At 42.2% G+C, this 22,276-nt stretch overlaps 1 protein-coding gene across 1 annotated transcript in view; it reads right to left on the reverse strand.

Moving 5' to 3' along the window:
• sim2 (SIM bHLH transcription factor 2) overlaps positions 1-22,276 on the reverse strand; it is a 39,886-nt gene that overhangs the window by 12,465 nt on the left and 5,145 nt on the right. Inside the window, exons 2-9 of the mRNA XM_084941333.1 lie at positions 21,864-21,946; positions 12,297-12,386; positions 11,945-12,053; positions 4,951-5,036; positions 2,076-2,275; positions 1,664-1,770; positions 1,225-1,372; positions 993-1,146 (exon numbers count right to left, since the gene is read on the reverse strand). Coding sequence (XP_084797459.1) covers positions 993-1,146; positions 1,225-1,372; positions 1,664-1,770; positions 2,076-2,275; positions 4,951-5,036; positions 11,945-12,053; positions 12,297-12,386; positions 21,864-21,946 — 977 coding nt within the window. The remainder of the gene's footprint in view (positions 1-992; positions 1,147-1,224; positions 1,373-1,663; positions 1,771-2,075; positions 2,276-4,950; positions 5,037-11,944; positions 12,054-12,296; positions 12,387-21,863; positions 21,947-22,276) is intronic.

Here is a 22,276-nt window from a genome sequence, read left to right on the forward strand (position 1 = left end):
CAGTTGAGGTGGTTCAGGCATCTGACAAGGATGCCTCCTGGGCACCTCCTGGCTGAGTTGTTCTGGGCATGTCCCACCAGGAGGAGGCCCCGGGGCAGACCCAGGACACTTTGGAGAGATTATATCTCTCGGCTGGCCTGGGAATGCCTTGGTGTTCCCCCAGACATGCTGGAGGAGGTGGCCAGGGAGAGGGAGGTCTGGTCTTCTCTTATTAGGCAGATGCTGTACCGGAGAGCTGAGTGTAAAAGCGAAGCTCTCAATTTACCGGTCGATTTACGTCTCTACCCTCACCTATCGTCACGAGCTGTAGGAAGTGACTGAAAGAACGAGTTCGTGGATAGAAGCGGCGGAAAGGCCTTCTCCAATGGGTGGGTGGCCCTGAGTAGTTCGGCCATCCGGCAGGGGCTCAGAATAGAGCTGCTGTTCCTCCACATCGAAAGGAGCCAGTTAAGGTGGTTCGGGCATCTGACAAGGATACCTCCTGGCCCCCTCTTGGGTGAGTCCCACTGGGAGGAGGCCCGGAGCAGTCCCAGGACATGCTGGAGCGATTATATCTCTGAGCTGGCCTGGGAATGCCTTGGTTTTATCCCGGGCAAACTGCAGGAGGTGGCCGGGGAGACGGAGGTCTGAGCTTCTCTGTTTAAGCTGCTGCCCCTGCCACCCGATAAGTGAAAGAAGATGTATGGATGTTCTATTTTTACGCTTGTATGAGCAAATATGTGTTGTTATTGTTTTGTTTTTTTACTGTGTCTTATATTTATTCTACTGTACACCACTTTGGTCCTTTCTGGTTGTTTTAAAGTGATTTAAAAGTAAAGTTGGTATGGTGGCTCACACAAACACAGTTTCCCTAGTTTTGTAGTTTGCAATATTAATATTTCTGTAATGAAACTGATATATTATTTTTTGCTATAAGAAAGGTAGGAAATATTTCATTTATTTCTATATTTCTCTGGAATCTTAATAATTACTAGGTCACGTGGAAGTCCTACCTCAAGATAGGGAGCTTCTCTTAGTTTGGTCTTCATCTTGACTGCTTTGGTTCTGAATTGTCTGCTGTGGTCCTGAGAGGAAGTGAGACTTACACCGCACTTAGTGACTTGACTCTGATCTTCAGATAACTGTAGTTCCTTGCTTTCAATGTCACTGTGTACAATAAAACAGGTATATAGTCTGCATTGTTTCATGCAGGTTTTACATTTTAGAAGGAGGCTGCTGACTCACGTGAGGACGTAGTTCACACTGACAATACAGTGAGGTCTGGATGAACGGCTGTTGTGGACAATGGTGGCGTAACTCTGCACCCATACCCAACCTCCATGCTTTGATAGCAAGCGGTAATACTTGGTGGTGACCTGACCCTTCACCAGCACTGTAGTAAACACAGAGATAAACTGGTCAAATCTCCCTATGTAATTATCTTTAGGTTAGTTCTTTTAATTTAGTTAGCATCTAAAATTATTATTTATTTGTCAGTAACCATGCACAAAAACATTGTACCAGATTGAACCACTTTTCATCCTCAAGGCAAATACACACAACATTAATCAAGCTATAAATGCAAAATACAAATCAAAGACAATGTTTTAAACTCCTCACAAATGTTCACACATACGTCACTCCATCCTCCCCCATGAATATCACTGAAAATATTTAAACTTACATAAATGATGAGCGTATCGTAGATGGAAAATGTCACAGGCATGAACGTGGTGGTAAAGAGTCTTGTCTATCAGGTCCTGAGGCTCGTAGCCTGTCAGCTCTGCCACCCTGACTCCCCAGGAAAGAATAACAGGTCAGGGCTGATTTGAACATTCATATTTGGAAGTGAATCATAATGTTCATTTAACAGCCCTAAAATGTTTTAAAATAGCTTTTTGTTAAGCTTATATACCAATATTTTTTTAAAGTGAATATCGTTTTAATTGCTTAATGTATTATACCTGCGTTAATCCTTATTACTAGATTTATCTTTATGTTGCTCATTTATTGTGACGATGAGTTTTAACAGGTGACAGAATATCATAATGTCATGGTTTTCCTTTATCTAACCACCTTCTCAACATGTCTCCTACCTCATGTCCAAAAAGATGAGTTTGAAGTCCAGGCTGGCTCTGAACATGAACATGTTACTATGGAGTTTGATCTCAGTGATACCACTGGGAGGCAGGGAGTGTCCAACTGCTACCAGGCCCATAGTCTGATAGCATGATTCATAGAGCACCATGTCCACCATATACTGACGCACTTTCAGGTAGCCACTGCAGTGGATGACCTGGGAAACAACGGTAGGAAACAAACGTCATTGCATTCAAAAGGAGCTGGGACTTTTCCAAATCAAACTTCATTGTTTAACCAAGTAGCACTTTATGAAACAACTTTTATAGGATTACATTTTGACAGTTAAACTATCATTTAACAAACCATAATGTTCAAATCACAGTCACCCAGATTCCACTGTGAAATGCAGCTTTCGTATTTGGGTGCATTTCATGTGGATCACATGCTCCTTTTTGTCGGATCTGATCTGGGCTCTAGTGAGGATGCTCAAGAAATATGTGTGCCACAGATGCACTGATTGTGCCCCTTTTAAGTTAACTTCTCAGACATACAGTATCTCAAAAATGAAATGTGTTCATTTAACAATTAAAAAAACAACCCTCCTGTGCCGCTCCAATAGTAGTAGTAATAATGGTAATATTTAATATTTTCAATATTTTAATATGTAAATATTTCAATTTTATTTCTATATTACTACAATATAATTTTTATAATATTTTTATAAAATGTAATTATTCAAATTATCAGAATAATATTGAAGTATAGAATTACAGCTTTAATTTAAGGGGTTTAATAAAATGATACATGCACTGGTACTGAAATAGCACTTTTATATAGCACCTCATCTAAATACACAAAGTGCTGTCTTACTACAAGCCTTATTCACACACACACACACACACACACACACACACACACACACACACACACACACACACACACACACAGGAAAGTGCTTTTAACCTAACACATGCCTCCTCCACGACTCCTCCAGGCTGCATACCCTTGGGAACTATACTGGAACCCGAGTTGCCCTTGATGCATACATTGCAGTGTAAATGAGTGTCAGAATGTTTGACATTCATGCACTCCTTACATAGAAAACAGCAGCTTTTTGAATTAATGAGTAAGCTTATAATTAACTGTTTGTTTAGCATTTACATGCATGTGGACCAGTGTTGGTCAAGTTACTTGAAAAAAGTAATCAGTAACTAATTACTGATTACTTCCCCAAAAAAGTAATCCCGTTACTTTACTGATTACTTATTTTCAAAAGTAATTAATTACTTAGTCAGCGGTCCTTTTGCTCTATTTTCACCTGTAAAGCAGGAGTGAGGTAGGCGGAGGTTTACCCTGGTGCAGGTGTGCCGCAGCGGTCAGTTGAAGAATCCACGAGTTTCTCTGTGAGTTTCCCATTATGTGGTAGCGCACTCGGTGCTTGCTCGGAAGTTTAGGGGTTTATTTCGTTGTAAAAAGAAGTTTTCTTCCCACGCACAACGGACGCTAATGTTTTTGTCACTTTTTATGGAATCAAACTTAAACTAAGGTCAGTACTTCCACGCTTTAAACGCTGCTACTCTCTCCGCACTCGATATATGATCCACAGTTGATCTGCACACAGCTGTTGTCACGAACGTCGCACTCGCTTACGTCACTGTCATGAGACATTCTTGCAAAAAAAATCACGGTTTTAGTAACGCAGTAACGCAGCGTTCCTACGGGAAAGTAACGGTAATCTAATTACCGTTTTTGCAATACTAATCCCTTACTTTACTCGTTACTTGAAAAAACGTAATCTGATTACATCTCTGATGTGGACATTGGAGCACTTCGCTCTCACGCTGCAGGCCTACTTGTTGTTCCTAGAGTATTTAAAAGTAGAATGGGAGGCAGAGCCTTCAGTTTTCAGGCCCCTCTTCTGTGGAACCAGCTTCCAGTTTGGATTCAGGAGACAGACACTATCTCTACTTTTAAGATTAGGCTTCAAACTTTCCTTTTTGCTAAAGCATATAGTTAGGGCTGGACCAGGTGACTCTGAATCCTCCCTTAGTTATGCATGTTTCTTATTCACTCACCTTTTTCACTCACTATGTGTTTATACATCACACTGCATTTAATAATTCATTATCATTAATCTGGCTTTTTTCTGCAGCATGTCTTTTGTCCAGTCTCCCTCCCCTCGCCTCCAACTGGTAGATGGCTGCCTCCCTAAGCCTGGTTCTGCTGGAGGCCTCTTCCTGTTAAAATTGAGTTTTTCATTCCTACTGTAACCAGGTGCTTGCTCATAGAGACAAAATAGGACAAAAAGTGTGCTTTAAAGTTCCCTGGAGCTTGTGTGCTATAGCATACTACAAAAGCAATTTTTTGCAAGGCAAGAAAATTTAATATATGTTAATGGAAAGTAAGTCATCTGATTTCAAGCAAAAGGAGCATTTCTTTCAATAAGTTCAGATGAAATTGAAGGCAGAGAGACCCACAAACAAAAAGCCAATGAAGGCAGCTGGAGTAAAAACCTGACAGAGTATCTCAAGGGACTAGACAGAGCATTTATTGATGTACATGCGGACATGGGTTTTCATCCAAGCATTAAAGACACAAACACACAATGTGTGCGGTGTGTCTGTGAACAATCTATACACTGAACTGTATTCAAAACACCATGAACATCCACATCAGTTAGTCAATCAGTAAATCTATTACAAAGGAAGGGGGTCTTTGTTTTTCATTAAAAAAATGATGCTTAAAAAGGACTGGAAAATCATCAATAGGAAAAGGGAAAATTATTTTCATGTCACAAAGGAACCAAGATAGGAAGAAATTAGAAACAAACGCACCCACTGAACTTTGGTGTCCTTGTTGGCAGATTTGTCATCCACTGGCTTTACATACCTTATATCCTCCACATGTCAGCCCTGCATTTCGTTTGGCAAGAACACACTTCATCCTCAAGAAGAAGGACCGCTCAATTTCATACTCTGTCAAGAAACAGACAAAAAATAGTTCAGAGGCATTACGCATGTTATATTATTTATATTATGTTCCATTTTTAACACTTCTTCAACAACTTCCATTTCTCACCCAGTTGCCACTGCACAACCTTACCATAATCCTGTCCAAAAGCTCTGGGACAAGAGTTTCTTATGAGTACAGTACAGTAAAAAATTGGGGTGGGGGTTGAATGCTCTTACGAAAGCTTTCTTTGTCTTTAAGCAGTTTACAGGAATAGTGTCCAGGCTTGCAGGTTTGTGAAAGGACGGTGGATGGTGGCTACTTTGTGTTCCATTCTCGATCACACTGCTTCAGTAATATTGAAGTCTGGGATCTGGAGAGGCCAATCCATAGCTGGTGGTCTTTCGTTGTCTTTTTCTTTCCATGTATGCTTTTACTGTATTAGCAAGATTTCTGGAATCATTTTCATGCTAAAAAACAAACCTCTTGCCAATCAGGTGCTTTCCAGAAGGTATTGAATTGCATTGCGGATCTAAATTCAAGTATTTGGTGTATCTTTTGTGTTCATAATACCATCAACTATAACAAGATCCTTAACACCACTGGCTGTACCCCCAAAACCATGACTGAGCCCCCACTGTGTTTACAAATGGCTGCCGATAATCACTGTTTTACTTATTTTCCTTTGTCCTCTGTAGATTCTGACAATGATTTGAACCAGAAATTTCAAATGTAGACTCATCACTCTGTAAGATTTGTTGCCACAGATTTTCAGTCCATCGCTTGTGTAATTTGGCATGCTTCAGGTATTTCCCTTGCTTCCCTTCCTTAAGAATGGCTTCTTGACAGCCAGACTTGCACTGAGATTATTTCTGGTGTGACTTCAACAAATAGTAGATGGATCAAGTGAAGGGGCAGATACATATCTCAGGTTGCGTGTCAAGTCTTCACTGGATTTTTTTCTGTTTCATAAAGGCATAAATTTGACCCATTTTCATCTCCTGTACACTTTTGTTTTGTCTTCTACTTGTCCAGTTATCTCATTGTTTTAGGATATATGACACACCATGCAGAGATATACCAAGTTAATAGCTAATAGCTCTTTGTGAATTGTATGGTTACATTGTAACTTTGGTTCTCTGAGTAAGAGACTATATCTATTCTTTTACATATTCCATGTGCATGGGAAATGAATGGGAAGGAAGTATCCGAAAATATATATGCCTGCTGCATGACATCTACAACCCAGTGAGACAGTCTGCCTTTGACAAGCGTCTACCAGGACTCCAAAGTTAAAACAGGTAAAAAGCTGATCAGTCTTCCTAATGGTCTGAGTGCCCCTAATATACTCTGTCAAGACTCAGACAGAGCACAGAGCAGCCTGGTACAGGCTGTCTTCTGCCTTGGGTTGGCCTGTAGGGTTGGAACGGAGGATAAACCCTGCTGCTTCCAGTAAAAACCTGCAACAGTCTTTATGGACTAATCACTAATCACTCTGGAAAATGTTATGTCTATCAGAACAGCTGTTTTGAGGGAAATTCAGTTCAAATCAGCATCCTTGAGGCTTGAAGGCAGGTTGGTGAAGTGCACAAAGGTCTGAATCCAAATCCCATAGGGGATTTAGGGGATCTAGACTGGTGAATTGTCGCCCTCTGGGCACCTTTTAAAACTGGGAGCTGATTTATTACCACTGAGTGGAAATGAATCACCTCTGATTCACTCCGGATGAGTGATCATATTGGTCACTCAGCTGGAGGTGAGTGACCAATATAATCTGTCTTGATCAATGCCACAATACCTCGCAGGGTAACTGCTGATTTGCATGCCTCCAGTTAGGATTGCAAGAACTGCAGGATGATCTCCACTGTAGCCTCATGGTTGGCCATCTGGTGGGCCATGCATCAGGAGCCAAACAGTCCCCAGTGATACAAGTAGGCAGTCCTAGTGGGCTCTTGCATAGACTCTTGCATAGTTCGTACCACCAGTTCTGCTAGCCACAAGGCAAGGAGCCTTTTCCTCAGGGGCCACACATCAGTCTGTGGGAAAGGGGAGAATAGTGTTCCATTCACCTAAGACAGGAGTTTCCTTCAAACCAGGAGCTGGCTTGTCACAACCTGGTTGCCAGCTTGCAGAGGATGTTAGAGTCTAGGCCCCCTTCCTGTTGATGTAGGCTGCTGTGACTGTAGTTACTGTGCTGTCTGTACTGATGATGACATGATAGCCTCCCAGTCTTAGCAGGAACTGCTGGAGTGCAAGGAACAGAGCCATTAGCTCCAACACATTTATATCCAACACATAACCCTGCTCTAATTTGAGAGTACCTTCAAAAGTGGAGAGCTCAGTGGAGCCTCTGTGGCACCAAAGTCCCTGCCTGATGAGACTGCTGTGGGCAAAGGCCCAAGCTCAGAAGGCATTGCCGAACATGCCATGAGGCCCATGAGGCAAAGAGCATTCCCCAGCTGACCCAAAAGTGTAGCCTGAAGAGGTCGAGCCAATGTCTGAGTGGCCCTGTTGGAGTCCAGAGTCATACCTAGAAAAGTTGTGACCTGGGATGGGTGGAGCTTGCTCTTTTGGTAGTTCAGAAGCCAACCCACAGGTTGGACATGTTCTAAGAGCACAACTACATGGCTGCAAGACTATTGTTCTGAGACTGCACAGACCAGCCAGTCATCCAGATAATTCAGAATTCTGAGACCTCACAAACTCATAGGTGCAGGAGTCGTTGTTACAGGGACTCTGTGTGAGAACTGTCCATGGTATCCAAGAATCACAGTGGACATCATCCATGGTTCTGTCCCTAAAGCCAACTGTGCTGCCCTCTGCTGACCTGGTGGGACAGTGAGACTGTATGGAGAGGTCAAGGCCACTCTCAACACACAGCTCTGCATGGATAAGTACCCAATTCCACACATTGAGGACCTGTTTGCATCCCTTGCAGGAGGCTAATGCTTCAGTAAGTTAGACTTATCAAATGCCTATAGATTGACTATAGATTGATGTAGAAGAGAATTCAAAGAAGCAGTTGACAGTTTCTACTCAAAAAGAGCTATTCTGCTTTAATTGTTTACCCTTTGGGATAACATCATCACCAGGCTTATTTCAAAAGGCTATGGACCAAGTGCTTTTTGAACTACCATACGCTCATTGTTACCTGAACAATGATGCTAAGCTATTATGTACATTTCATTCAGGACAGTGGCTACACTGTCCTGAATGAATTGCTCAATAAAGAGAAGAAATGACAGTAGACATCATACAGATACAGAGAAACTGGCAACTCATTGGTAGAAAAGCTTGCTGCTGCATTTGAGAATGATAGATAAAGAAAGAACCTGGCATCCCAGTGCCAGAAGGGTTCACTGTAATGAACCCTTCTGGCACTGGGATGCCAGGTTCTTTCTATATCCATCATTCGCAAACTGCAGCAGCAAACTTCCTACCACAGAGCTGCCACTTTCTCTGCACAGATGTTTAAAAAAAAAAAAAAAAAAAGGCACCGGGTTGCCAGTTCCACTTCTCTCTATCCCTCCTTTGGGAAATGCAGCATGCTTTATGGCACCAGGATGCCAGGTTCTCTTTCTCTGTCCCTCATATGCAGCAATAAGCTTCTCTGCAGCTATCACTGCAAAAAGCAGCAGGGAACCCTTCTGCCTTCAGGATGTCAGTTGTCTGCCATCTGTCGTTTGCACAAAACAAAAACAAAAAACTTCCTGATACCGGGATGCCAAGTTCTCATACCAGTTTTTTGCTCTACTGTCCCCCCTTTGCAATTTGAAGTAGCAACATTTTCTGGCTCCAGGATGCCAATTTGTCTTCACTCTATCCCTCTGTCACAAATGTAGCAGCAAGCTTTCCTTTCTGGGATGCCAGCTTCCCTGCATCTATCAATCTTTCACAAAATCTAACAGTGAACAGTGCACATTCCTGGCACCGGGTGCCCAGTCTCCTTCACCATATCAGTCATTTGCAAACACAGCAGTAAACATTCCTCACACCAGGATGACAGTTTCTCCGTTTTGTTCCCTCCTGTGAAGAATGCAGCACCAAACCCTTGTGGCACCGGGATGCCGGGTTCTGTCTTCTATCGCTCCTTTTAAGAGATCTGAACTCCACCATGTGCATAATTCCTCAAGGTGTCCCTTTTGAAATCGGCACAGTAGTTATTGCTACCTTACCCAAAGCAAATTAACCAGCCAGGCACCCCCTCTCCATCTTCTGCTCCAAGACAAGCTCACTTAAGCGTTTATAACCCCTCAAGCCATTACTTCAAGTCTCAAAATCCCAGCATACATCACTGTTAGAGCTTCAGTTCCGAGTCAAGTCATGTTGCTACATGATGAAGGGTTCCCCTTAATCATCTATCAAGGTCTTTCGTAATTTTGAAATTCCTTTGATCTCTTCTCCTGCAATTTCTTCCTAATTTTTTGAGCTCATCCGCTCCACTCTATGGAATCCTCCACCACCTTATTGAGGCCATGGGCTACTTATCTTCGTTAGCCTGACTACCGGTTATATTACTGCAGAGGTCTTTGACCTTTGTAAAGCACAGTTATTACTGCTTTTAGGGGATGCCTTCTTTGGGGATCTGCCATGCCCAGGAGCCGCGGCCAGTCCCCTCCGAGGCCTTCCCCAAACTGCAGCTCAATTCATGTTTAAGCCATTCACCTTTATCTACTAAATTCAATTCAATTCAATTCAATTTTATTTATATAGCGCCAAATCACAACAAAAGTCACCTCAAGGCGCTTCATAGGTACAGAGAAAAATCCAACAATCATATGACCCCCTATGAGCAAGCACTTTGGCGACAGTGGGAAGGAAAAACTCCCTTTTAACAGGAAGAAACCTCCGGCAGAACCAGGCTCAGGGAGGGGCGGCCATCTGCTGCGACCGGTTGGGGTGAGAGAAGGAAAACAGGATGAAAGACATGCTGTGGAAGAGAGACAGAGGTTAATCACAGATATGATTCAATGCAGAGAGGTCTGTTAACACATAGTGAGTGAAAAAGGTGACTGGAAAGGAAAAACTCAATGCATCATGGGAATCTCCCGGCAGCCTACGTCTATTGCAGCATAACTAAGGGAGGATTCAGGGTCACCTGGTCCAGCCCTAACTATATGCTTTAGCATAAAGGAAAGTTTGAAGCCTAATATTGAAAGTAGAGATAGTGTCTGTCTCCCAAATCCAAACTGGAAGCTGGTTCCATAGAAGAGGGGCCTGAAAACTGAAGGCTCTGCCTCCCATTCTACTTTTAAATACTCTAGGAACAACAAGTAGGCCTGCAGAGCGAGAGCGAAGTGCTCTAATAGGGTGATATGGTACTACAAGGTCATTAAGATAAGATGGGGCCTGATTATTTAAGACCTTGTATGTGAGGAGCAGGATTTTGAATTCAATTCTGGATTTAACAGGAAGCCAATGGAGGGAAGCCAAAACAGGAGAAATATGCTCTCTCTTTCTAGTCCCTGTAAGTACTCTTGCTGCAGCATTTTGGATTAGCTGAAGGCTTTTCAGGGAGTTTTTAGGACTTCCTGATAATAATGAATTACAGTCGTCCAGCCTGGAAGTAATAAGTGCATGAACTAGTTTTTCAGCGTCACTCTGAGACAGGATATTTCTAACTTTAGAGATGTTGCACAAATGGAAGAAAGCAGTCTTACATATTTGTTTAATATGTGCGTTGAAGGACATGTCCTGGTCAAAAATGACTCCAAGGTTCCTCACATCATTACTGGAGGACAAAGTAATGCCATCCAGAATAACAATCTGGTTAGATACCATATTTTTAAGATTTGGTCACATGGCAAGTGGGGGATGCTGACCACAAGTTGGTGCAGTAAGACAGAGGAGCTGCCACACAAATATATCACCCCAATGTGGCGAGTGTGCTAAATAATTGAGATGAGTTGGGGCTGGAGGTACTAAATTCACCTATTCCACTATTTCAGCCCTTTTAGGGCTGGCTGGCTGGCAATTCCTGGTGGTTTGTTCTGAACTTTGCGATGCCAACAAGGCCCTTGACTGACTTCATCTGAAAGGTTACCCCAGACCTGGTCCAGTGGATGGAGCAGTGCAAAATGCCTTTCTTGAAGGTGAAGAAGGCTCTCTGTGGGGAACCACTGCTCCACACACCAAACCTTTCCCTCTCTTTTATCCTGCAGACTAACACCTAAAGCAGAGGCCTGCCGTCAGCAGATAAGGGGCGGTCAACTGCCCAGTTGTGTACATCAGCTGGAAACTGTCAGAACTAGAAACCTGGTATAGTACTGTTGAAAAAGAGGGCTTGGCAATCTGGTGGGCGGCACACTCTCTTTGCTATTACCTCCTGAGATGCCCATTCACCCTCTGCTGGATTGTACCCCACTGCAGTGGCTCTGGTGCATGAGAGATGCCAACACCCAGATCACCCAGTGGACTTTGAAACTTCAGCCTTTTAAATTCAAGGTGGTCCATGGGGACTCAGGTAGTTGTAGCTGATTTCCTTTCACAGGAGGCAGAGTTGGCTTGTACACACAATCCGAACATGGGGTACATTTTCTTAATTCTATGTTGTTGTTTTCAAATTCTATGTTGTTGTACTTTTTCAACATGTTCAAAATAAAGATTCAATCAATCAGTCAATCAATCAATCAATCAATGACCTCTGCAAACCTAGGCATATATTATAAATTTTTAAAATATCTTTTGTATGTATATCACATCATAACATCATTGTAGTAGGAGGGGTGTTACAGATGGTGCCAAGGGAGGCTGGCCAACACAGACGGTTCTAATCATGCATCCCATACTTCAGTAGCACACCGCAACCGGAGGAGAGACAAGAGGAGCAGCCAGGCATGGACAGCATCGAAGAACAAACAGTTAATTCACTTCAAGAATAAAATATCAACTACCACTGTGTGGCACACAATGGAGACATAAGGTCTTTAAGTACCTGGCAAGAAGTGATGCTGTGGGGCCTGGCGGAGACTCAGCACTGCTGTCATCTCATCGTGGTCTGATGGGTGGATGTACTCAAATATACTGTTTCCTGTTAGCTCCACCTGCGGCACACACATTTGGAACATTTAGTGATTAGTTGCACAAATGCATTAAATTCATATAGAAACAAAAGAGTGTTCTATTTATGCCATGTCTGAAGTGTGTTGAAAACTCAGTTGTTACATGACACATGCTTCTATGTTACTTCACATACATTTTTCTCCAGATTGTTTGGTTCAGAAAATCTAAACTTATTCCTGGGTATACTAGTCCACATGAGAGAGTGCTGAGGTGGATTGTCTTACCTGTGACAGACCAAGGTGCACTGATGCCGTTTCTGAAATGTACATGATTTTTCCATCTGATGCAACAACAAAAACAAACCCATCTAGAGTCTGAGGGAGAGAGCAACAATGAAGGTACTATTAACAACAAGTTATGTTGACGATAACTACTAGACCTGCCCTGAGGTCTAGTAGGACATGCATAGATATGGGTCTGCTGTTATAGTCCATAAGAAAATCTGAAGCTGGACTGAAACTCTTGAAATAAATAAATTCCTCTGTGGATGATCAGTTAGGTGTTTACAGCTAAAAGGAGGGTTGGAGATTGGCCTATAATTAGCCAAGACAGTTGGGTCAAGTGATGGCTTTTAAAGTGATGGTCTAATTACTGCCAACATAAAGTTCATTAACTGACAGAGATTTTTCATATTTAAGATTGATGAATAAATTAATGGTAGGACTTCTTTGAGCAGTCTTGTAACAATACAGTCTAAGAGATCTGTTGATGGTTTGGAGGAAGCTGAAGTTAACTCAGAAAAATAATTTGGAGAGAAAGCATCCATCCATCCATCCATCCATCTTCTTCCACTTATCCGGGGCCGGGGTACAGGGGCAGCAGGCTAATAAGAGAAGACCAGACCTCCCTCTCCCCAGCCACCTCCTCCAGCTTATCTGGGGGAACACCAATGCATTCCCAGGCCACCCGAAAGACATAATCTCTCCAAAGTGTCCTGGGTCTGCCCCAGGGCCTCCTCCTGGTGGGACATGCCTGGAGCACCTCACATAGGAGGCGCCCAGGAGGCTTATCAGATGCCCAAACCACCTCAACTGGCTCCTTTCGATGTGGAGGAGCAGCCGCTCTACTCTGAGCCCCTCCCGGATGGCTGAATTTTCCACTCTATCTCTAAGGGAGAGGCCAGCCACCCTTCGGAGGAAGCCCATTTCTGCTGCTTGTATCTGCAATCTCGTTTTTTCGGTCATTACCCACAGCTCATTACCATAGGTGAGGGTAGGGAAGTAGATCGACCGGTAAATTGAGAGCTTCGCTTTTACACTCAGCTCTCTTCACCATGATGGACCGGTACAACGTCTGCATCACAGCAGCCGCTGCACCAATCTGAAAGAAAGAATTTAAATAAATAGTAATAGCATTCTGCAATTCTGGCAATAAAGCTGATGACAAGTTTAGTCCCACTTCTGGGTCCTGCATTTTGGGTCCTATCCTCCCTCCCACACACAGCTTCTCATGACAGATTTGAATTGAATCAGTTGGGTTATCACGTGTCAGTACAACTCTGGGTCTTGCCTGCACAAAAGCTCTGGCTGTACAAATACCTACCATATACCACAAAATGTGACTTCATGATCAAATTAGTATTTCGCACCCATCCATGAATCACCACCTTATCATGATGGAGAGGTTTGTGTGCCTATAGGGGCTATGTTGTCTGGAGCCCCTGGTAGGGTCTCCCAAGACAAACTGGTTCTAAGTAAAGCGCAAGAAGGGCACAGAGATGTCGAGCTCAATGCACAACTGGAGGTCTACTGGAGAGGGGTTAAACTCTTTTGTTGGACTTATGTGATAACCACAGTCTGCATAACTAACACCATGTTTGAACATAATTTGTGTGTAAGTGTGTATGGCTGCAGATCATGCTAGACTGAAGATTGATGTTTGAATTTGTAATCGTACACTATATTGCCAAACGTATTCCCTCGTTTGCCTTTCATATGCAAATTAACTTGAGTGGGATCCTATTCTTAATCCATGGGGTTGAGTATAATGTCAGTCCACCCTTTGCAGCTATAACAGCTTCAACTCTTCCGAGAAGGCTTTCCACAAGGTTTAGCACCTTAACGCCTAGTGTGTCATATTTGTTACATACAGGGTTTTTTTTTGAGACTTCTACATCATTAGTGTGATCCTTTCCCCCCCTGAAAAACCTCAATAAATTGCACATTTTTAAGCAAAATGCCACATGTAACAAATATGAAAAAAATTAAAAGTCATGCATGGAAATTAAAATGTAATTAATTTTTTAAAAGACATTTTTTCTGATGGTTCAATAAACTCCTTTTTTTTAATGGCTGAGAAAGCCTGGCTTGCAGTCTCCACTCTGCCAAATGTCTTTTGGTGGGTATTTTGCAGCACTGAGAGTTCCTTCCAGTGGAACTATGGGGCCGTGCCTGGCTTCTGAAAAACAACGCCACAGCAAAATCCCCCTCCACCAAACTGAGTTACTATCATTCCCAATCTTTTTCACCTTTTTAACAGTTACCTTTGGAATATTTTGTAGTGAGGTATTTTCATGACTGAACTTGTTGCACAAATGGCATCCTATCATGATACCATGTTAGAATTCACCGAGCTCCTCAGAGTGACTCTTCTTTCACAAAAGTAGAAGCAGTCTAACTCATGCCTAGGTGCTTGATTTTATACACCTGTGGCCATGACAGTCATTCTGACACCTGATAATGATTTGGATGGGTGAGTGAATAGTGTCAACATAGTGTAATTTCAGATTTGCAGCTGCATGTTCTGGACTCTCGGGTGAAGAGAAGATGTTCCACACCTCTGTTGGTGAGGCAGCTATGCAGATCTGTAGCCTGAAAGTCTTTGGTGCTTGTCATGACAGTATTAGCCGCGCCAAACAGTATTACTCAAAAAGCTACACATAGCTTTTGGCACTGATGGTGCCTTTCCAGATGTGCAAGCTGCCAATTTCACAGGCACGAATGCACCCCCTTCCTATCAAAGGTGCAGGCTTTGAACTGAGTGCTGATAACAAGCTGGAGTCCTCAGTCCTGACAAAATGGTGTCCATGTTTTCCAAAAAGAAAAGTTAATTTTAAATTAGCTTTGGCCCAGAGAAGATGGCAGTGATTCAGAATCATGTGTATTCTTTGTATGATAGAGATTTATCACTATAGGTGAATCACATTTTGCACCCTCACTGTGAAAGTCTATGCCAAGATGCTGAGAAGAAGATTCCGTTCATTAGTCAAACCTCGGATACAGGAGGAACAATGCGGTTTTCATCCTGGTCATGGTACACTGGACCAGCTCCTTATCCTCTTGAGGATACTTGAGGTTCATGGGACTTTGCAAAACCAGACTACGTGTGTTTTGTGTACTTAGAGAAGGCATTCAACCCTGTCTCTCGGAGTGTCCTGTGGGAGGTGCTTCAGTTTGCTCAGTACTTTGTTCAAGTACCTTTGGCCACAATACAGCCTCAGTGTTTTTGAGTACGATGATACATGCTCGGCACACCTATTTAGGGCAGTTTCTCTCACTCTTCTTTGCAGAACCACCGAAGGTCCATCAGGTTGGATGTGGAGCATTGGTGCACAGTCACATGCATGTTTAGATCTCTCCAAAGATGTTCAACCAGGTTTAAGCCTGTGTGCAAGTCTGCAAAGAGTTCAGTCTCTGTTTCATCTGAGCAGAGTATTTTGTTTCTCATGGTCTAAGTATCCTCCAGATGCTTTTTAGCTAACTCCAGGCAAGCTGTCATGTGTCTGGATGTGTTACTGACTACGATGACCTGGATGACTGAGAACCTTCACAGACACGTTACTGAGTAATGGCTTCCATCTGGCCACTCTACTATGCAGGACTGACTGTAGGAGTGCTGCAGAAATGGTTGTCCTACTGCTAGGCTCTCCACAGAGCAATACTGGAGTTTTGTCACAGTAACCATCAGGTTCTTAGTTACCTCCATAACTAAGACCCTTCTATCCCAGTTGCTCAGACTGGTCAGGTGGAGGTGGCCAGCTCCAGAAAGGGTCCTGGTGGTTCCAAACGCCTTCCATTTATTGATGATGGAGGGCATTTTGCTCATTTGGATGAGGTGGAATTTGAAGACAATTCAGGTAAACATACCTTAATGACTGCCAAAAGCTGCCGGTTCTCCCTACAATGCTCTTGTCCAATGTATAGTCCTTATGGAAAAAGATGGATGAGCTAGAAAGCTTGGGTCACACTGAAACATGACGTGAAAAACACTTGTGGCCTTCATCAAGACATGGTTCTGTCATCCAGATCAGGAGAAGGAGCTGGCACTAACTGCATCCCTTTGTGTCTGGACCGTTCAGTGGAAACCACCAACAAGCAATGGGGAGGTGTGTGCTTCTACATCAGAAAAGGTCCTTTAACACTGTGGTGGCTCGTGAGAAGCTCTCATGACATTGAGCTGTTAACAGTCTCACTCCGACGCTTCTACTTGCCCTGTGAATTTCGAGTCACAACCAACGCTGGAACGTTGAGCTAAACCGGGTAGCGTAGTCGTGATTAGCATACCTAGTTTGTGAAGGAGAGAGAACGTTTTCGTTACTGTGCGTGTGTTTTTCTCATCTGCCTCCAGGATCCAGGGATCGGAGGAGGAGCGGGCACAAGGAGTTATTTTGGATTGTCACTGCACTGTCACCACGGGGAGAAGCAACCGTATCACTGCACTGCCCTTTTTGGATTACAGACTCGAACTGTTGCCTTATTTTTTCACTGTGAATAAATTCACTGTCACTCTGCAAGGAGTCTCGCACCTGAGTCCTTTAACCCAATTCACCATGACAGTCACGCCAGCATCCAGTCCATCCAAGTTACATTACATTAAAATAATCAAATTACAGCATTTACATTTATGTTAGACTACTTTTAATTACCTGCTTTAGCCCACTTACAATGAAAATTTAAAAAAATCTAGTTCGTGACCTGTGCAGCATGTTAACACTATTGGAAGGAAAAATAACTTGAACTCCAATTTTGAAAAAACAACTTCTTCTTCTTTCTTTTTTTTTATAAAGCTCTGACTTGTATTATGAGTCTGTGGTCTGGGAGAGAGTCTGTAACTCTGTCTGCAAAATACAGTAAATAACGACCAATGTTGGGCAATTAATTGTATAGTTACTTCTTCAAAAAAGTTTTGCAAACAACAACGTTTTTTGCAGCTGTTTACCTAAAAATGCAGCCAAGGCATTTTTTTAAATAAACATTTCAAACTATTTACAGAACAATCAGCTGTTCTGCATCAAATCTGATGCCACACAAATTATTTGTGCCACTCCAAAAAATAATTTCTGTCCACTATGAGATGAAGGAGAACAACAGCCTGATACCTGCAGGCCTGACAGCAGCAGATGCATCACTGCTGTAACACCTGTAACATTCAGCAGTCGCCTCATTGTTCTGACACACACAACAAAACTATTGACTACACTACACACTAACTACACACTAACTACACAAGATTTGCACTAAATGTCTCAAATCTCTCAAAACACACCATCACTCCTAAAACTTCCCCTTCCTAAACAAATAAATGCCATGTTGCCATATCATTTTTCCACCAATAGGAAAGGCTGAGGTTTTTGGTTTGGTTTTGCTCACAGGCTTTCGAGCGTTTTCCTTATAAAACGCCGTTTTTACCGTTTCTTCCTGCAGTAAACATAAACAACGACAGTATTCAGGAAGAAAACCAAACATTGCAGATATTTTTATCATAACTCTGGTTTTACGTGGCCGATCAACACAATTTAAAAACTGGTATAAAGTCCACACTTTTCCCGTCAGTTGTTCCGTCTGTCCTGCTCACATCTCCAATGGTTGTACACGTTGTCATTAACGTGGCTTCACTCCACATCAGCCGCTTTGCTCGCTAAAACACCGGTGTCAGCACATAAGGACGCTGTCATAGCCTGTCAACCACGTTGATTAGCTGCGCATATACCCATCGGCTGAACTATGGGATAAGGTGGCATCGTTCTGATCCCATACGGGAGCAGCCAGTCACTGACTAACACTGCAGAACAGACTTGTTAACGGATTTATTTTCATTTCAATTCAGGTTAGTTTTTTTTTTTTGTGCGCAACGCAGATTTTCTGTGCGCAGAGAGCGAGTCAGCAGTGCGCAGCTTAGAGGGAACATTGGACTCATCATATATCACTTTTGTCTGGACTCCAACTAAAAAGTTATTTATCCAAAAAAGAAACGTTGGATAACGAAGGAAATCAAAGCATTCATCAATAACAAAGAAACTGATATACAGATGTGGAGACGTTCCTGAGAAAAAAGCTTTCTCCAGACAGGTACGAAATTAAAAAGGCTAAACAAATTATAAGGCTAAAAAAATTATAAGGCTAAAATTGAGGTGAATTATAGAAATAAAAACCTTACAGCTGCCTGGCAGGGAATCAAAAATATGCCCTCCATTAATCAGTATGCTAATGCATAGCAGCTGTACTTGCATGACTAGTAATGGAAACCTTTGAAAAGATCCTAAAAAGTATTATTGTGTCCTTTAAGGTCAAGGTCAAGTTTATTTATATAGCACATTTCCAACAGCCGATGCTGCACAAAGTGCTTAACAATATAAAAATGGTATTAAAAAGCAACAATGTAATACAATAATAACAATAAAAAACAATAAAAAACAATAATAGGACAATAAAAGAATTAAAACAATAACTAAACTAATTCAAATAAGACCAAAATGTTTGGGTCATAGTGTGTTAAAAGCCAGGGCATAGAAATGTGTCTTTAGTAATGATTTAAATTGCTCAAGTGTTTGTGCAGATCTAATATTTAAGGGGAGACTATTCCAAAGTCTGGGACCTGCCACAGAGAAGGATCTATCACCACGGGATTTGAGGTTAGTCCGTGGGATGGACAGCATTAGTTTTGAGCTAGACCTCGTGGTTTGTCCTGGAGCATAGGCAGAGAGGAGCTCGGGCATTAAGTGACTTAAAAACAAAAAGTAAAAGTTTAAATTGGATCCTGTAGGAGACAGGAAGCCAGTGTAAAGAAGCTAAAACTGGGGTTATATGCTCTCTCTGTTTGGTACCAGTTAGCAGGCGAGCAGCTGCATTTTGAACCATCTGAAGATGATGGATGGTGGCCTGATCTAGACCATAATACAATGAATTGCAGTAGTCTCATCTGCAAGTAAGGAAAAGGTGACTAACACGCTCAAAGACGTTAGCCGGGAGGTATGTCTTTACCTTGGCTAGCTGTCTTAACTGAAAGAAGCAGGACTGAACTACTGCACTCACCTGCTTATTCAATTTAAAAGAACCATCAATGTAGACACCGAGGTTTTTTACATGTGTTTTACGATACGAGGAAAGGGCGCTCAGAGTGCTGTCGATATGATTAAAGTTGCCAAAAATGACAACCTCAGTTTTATTTTCATTTAGCTTTAAAAAATTTAATGACAACCACTGTTTGACATCATCAAGGCAGCGTAATAAGAGCTGCGGTGGTCTGACCCTGCTTTTAAAGGTAGATAAATCTGCAAATCATCAGCAGTGAAATGAAATGCTGTACTTTATTAATGGAAAACTTGATCCTTTGCCATTTGCTTATCAACCGAGTAAGTGTGGATTACGCTAAACTATTCACATTAAGTCTATTAGCACTTTGAAAAACCCAGTTCTCATGCATCTGTTTTGCAGATTTCTCCTCAGCTTTTAATAAGATTCAACCTCATATTCTGATGGAGAGACGTGCCTCTTATTTTAAACTCCCAGACCAGCTCCTGATGCTGATTTTACACTTTCTTACTGACAGAGTTCAACAGGTCTTCGTTAATGGACAAGTGTCCGTCAGAGTCGTGTCAAGCTCTGGTTCACCTCGGGGCTGTGTCCTGTCGCCAGTTCTTTTTATTTTTTATTTTATTATTATTTTTTATTTACTTTTTCGTTTATACAAAATAGAACAAAAAAACAACAACAACAAGAAACAAAAAAAACCCAAAAAAATCCAGACACAATAAGCAGTCTGAGACATGAAAACGGAGAACTTATACAGTAAGTCTACCACTCATTTACACATTTGCCAGTTCTTTTTAGTATGTAAACCAGGGGTGGGCAACTCCAGGCCTCGAGGTCCTGCAGGTTTTAGACGTGTCCTTGATCCAACACAGCTGATCCAAATGGCTAAATTACCTCCTCAACATGTCTTGTAGTTCTCCAGAGGCCTGGTAATGAACTCATCATGTGATTCAGGTGTGTTGACCCAGGGTGAGATCTAAAACCTGCAGGACACCGGCCCTCGAGGCCTGGAATTGCCCACCTCTGATGTAAACCAACAGCTGCTGGACTTGGTATGAGAAAAGATTTATAATTACGTTTTCTGATGACACTGTCCTCTTGTCCTTGCTTCAAGGCAGGGGCGGATCTAGACGGGTGGCATGTGCCACCCTAAACTGATCTCTTGCCACCCCTATGCATATGACAGTGTTGTTCATTAAAATAAGGTAGCATTAACACTTTGATCCCAGCAACAATTAAAATTGAATAAAATTGAACTGACCACCACCACAAATGGTTCAGCCCATAGCGTGGACCGGCTTTACTTCTTGTTGTCAGTAGCAACAGATGCCTATGACCGTGCCAGAGCACATTTGAACAACACCATGGGCATTTCAGATTTTACACAGGTGGTGGGTTGGTCTGGAAATGGAATGAAGGTGAGTGTTATTAACCCTCTGTGGTCCACGGACATGCCGCACCTCCAAATCACATGACGGATTTAAGCTGACATAGCAACAAGCTGCAGCCACGCTGAGTCTGTGTTTCAGCTTGTTGTGAAGGTTCGGACTTCAAAGTATACACCAGTTTTTACATTTTAATGACAGGCCACTAAATCCAGAGTTATGATTAAAAAAAGAAGTATAAGCAGTTAAAAAAAAGCATTTTCTCAGGACAGCATAAAAAACAGTAAAGAAAGAACAAAAGCCACCTCTTTCCTATCAGTGGAAAAATGTACCATAGATAAGTGTTTTGTCTATCAAGGGCAGAAACTCCCTCAGCAGTACTGTTAAGCCCTGCTCCAAACTCACAGGGAGAAGAGAGCTTTGGGTTCACTCTGGGAAAATAAAGAAGGCAAGAAACATGATTATCCATCCTAGACATATTTTTTCATCTGAGTCCAGGATGTTGTCTCAGGTCACCGTTACCTTGTAACCGAATGTAGAACAAACAGAAGCTTAAAATCCTTCCATCCCTCAGCCGTTAGATGACTTAACGCTGACGGGGAGTATTTAGACATTTGTACTTTTAATATATTTATTCTTGACCTCATGGTTTGTTGATCTGTACCTTGACATGCATCAGTGTGATTAGTATTTAAAGACTGCAGGTTGTGTGAGCAGGTAGTTTGGATATGCTGTAAACAAACTGGGGTTAATAGAGTTATCTGAATCTGTCATCAGGATGGCTGTGTGCAGGAGGAAATCATCTCGTGTGTCCCAGGAAACTGTTAGCTATGTGCTGACACCATCATATAATTCATATGATATTCTTATCTTTCTTCTGCAGAGATATGAGGACCATATTGCATCATTGCATCAAAAGTCATTCCCAGATGTGGTGTAAAATGCAAATGTCAGAGGAACCCAAATCATTTAAGGTAAAATAATCGTTTAAGTCCAAATTTAGCTCTTTGTCATATCAAAGCACACCAGCACTCGCACGCAGTAATCTCATTTTACACACGGCATCAGTTTCATACAACACGTGATAAGTTAGTGATCAGAGGAAACTGTGTAAGAGCATAGAACGATGACATGGTGGGTTATTGGTTATACTGACTTGTAAAAGGTGGGTACCCAGCTCCTTTGCCATGCTGTCCAGAGGACTGAACCTTGTTGACTGCCCCCATCCATCACCCAGACCTGCACAGAGAGACAGACACAATCAGAGAGACAAAGGCTGGCTCCATCGGTCACACGAACCAGACTACCCAACAGATTAAAAATATATCTTTGACAAACACACACACGGCCACTAGAACAAAGTTAATGTCACACATTCATTTTCTTTTTTACATGAAGAAAATATTATTTCACAAAGTTTTTGGGCCAATGAAGCCGACCTTAATAAGATTAAATAACTGAAGCATCAGACGTGCTGATTTTTTATTTCACTACAAAGCCAAGCAGAGGAAACTTTATTTATTTGATACTGATGCCATCAGAAGAGTATTAAAATAATGTGTCATGATT

The sequence above is a fragment of the Perissodus microlepis genome, chromosome 10, assembly GCF_051167445.1.
Source record: "Perissodus microlepis isolate ML-2025 ecotype Zambia chromosome 10, ASM5116744v1, whole genome shotgun sequence".
NCBI classification, from domain to species: domain Eukaryota; kingdom Metazoa; phylum Chordata; class Actinopteri; order Cichliformes; family Cichlidae; genus Perissodus; species Perissodus microlepis.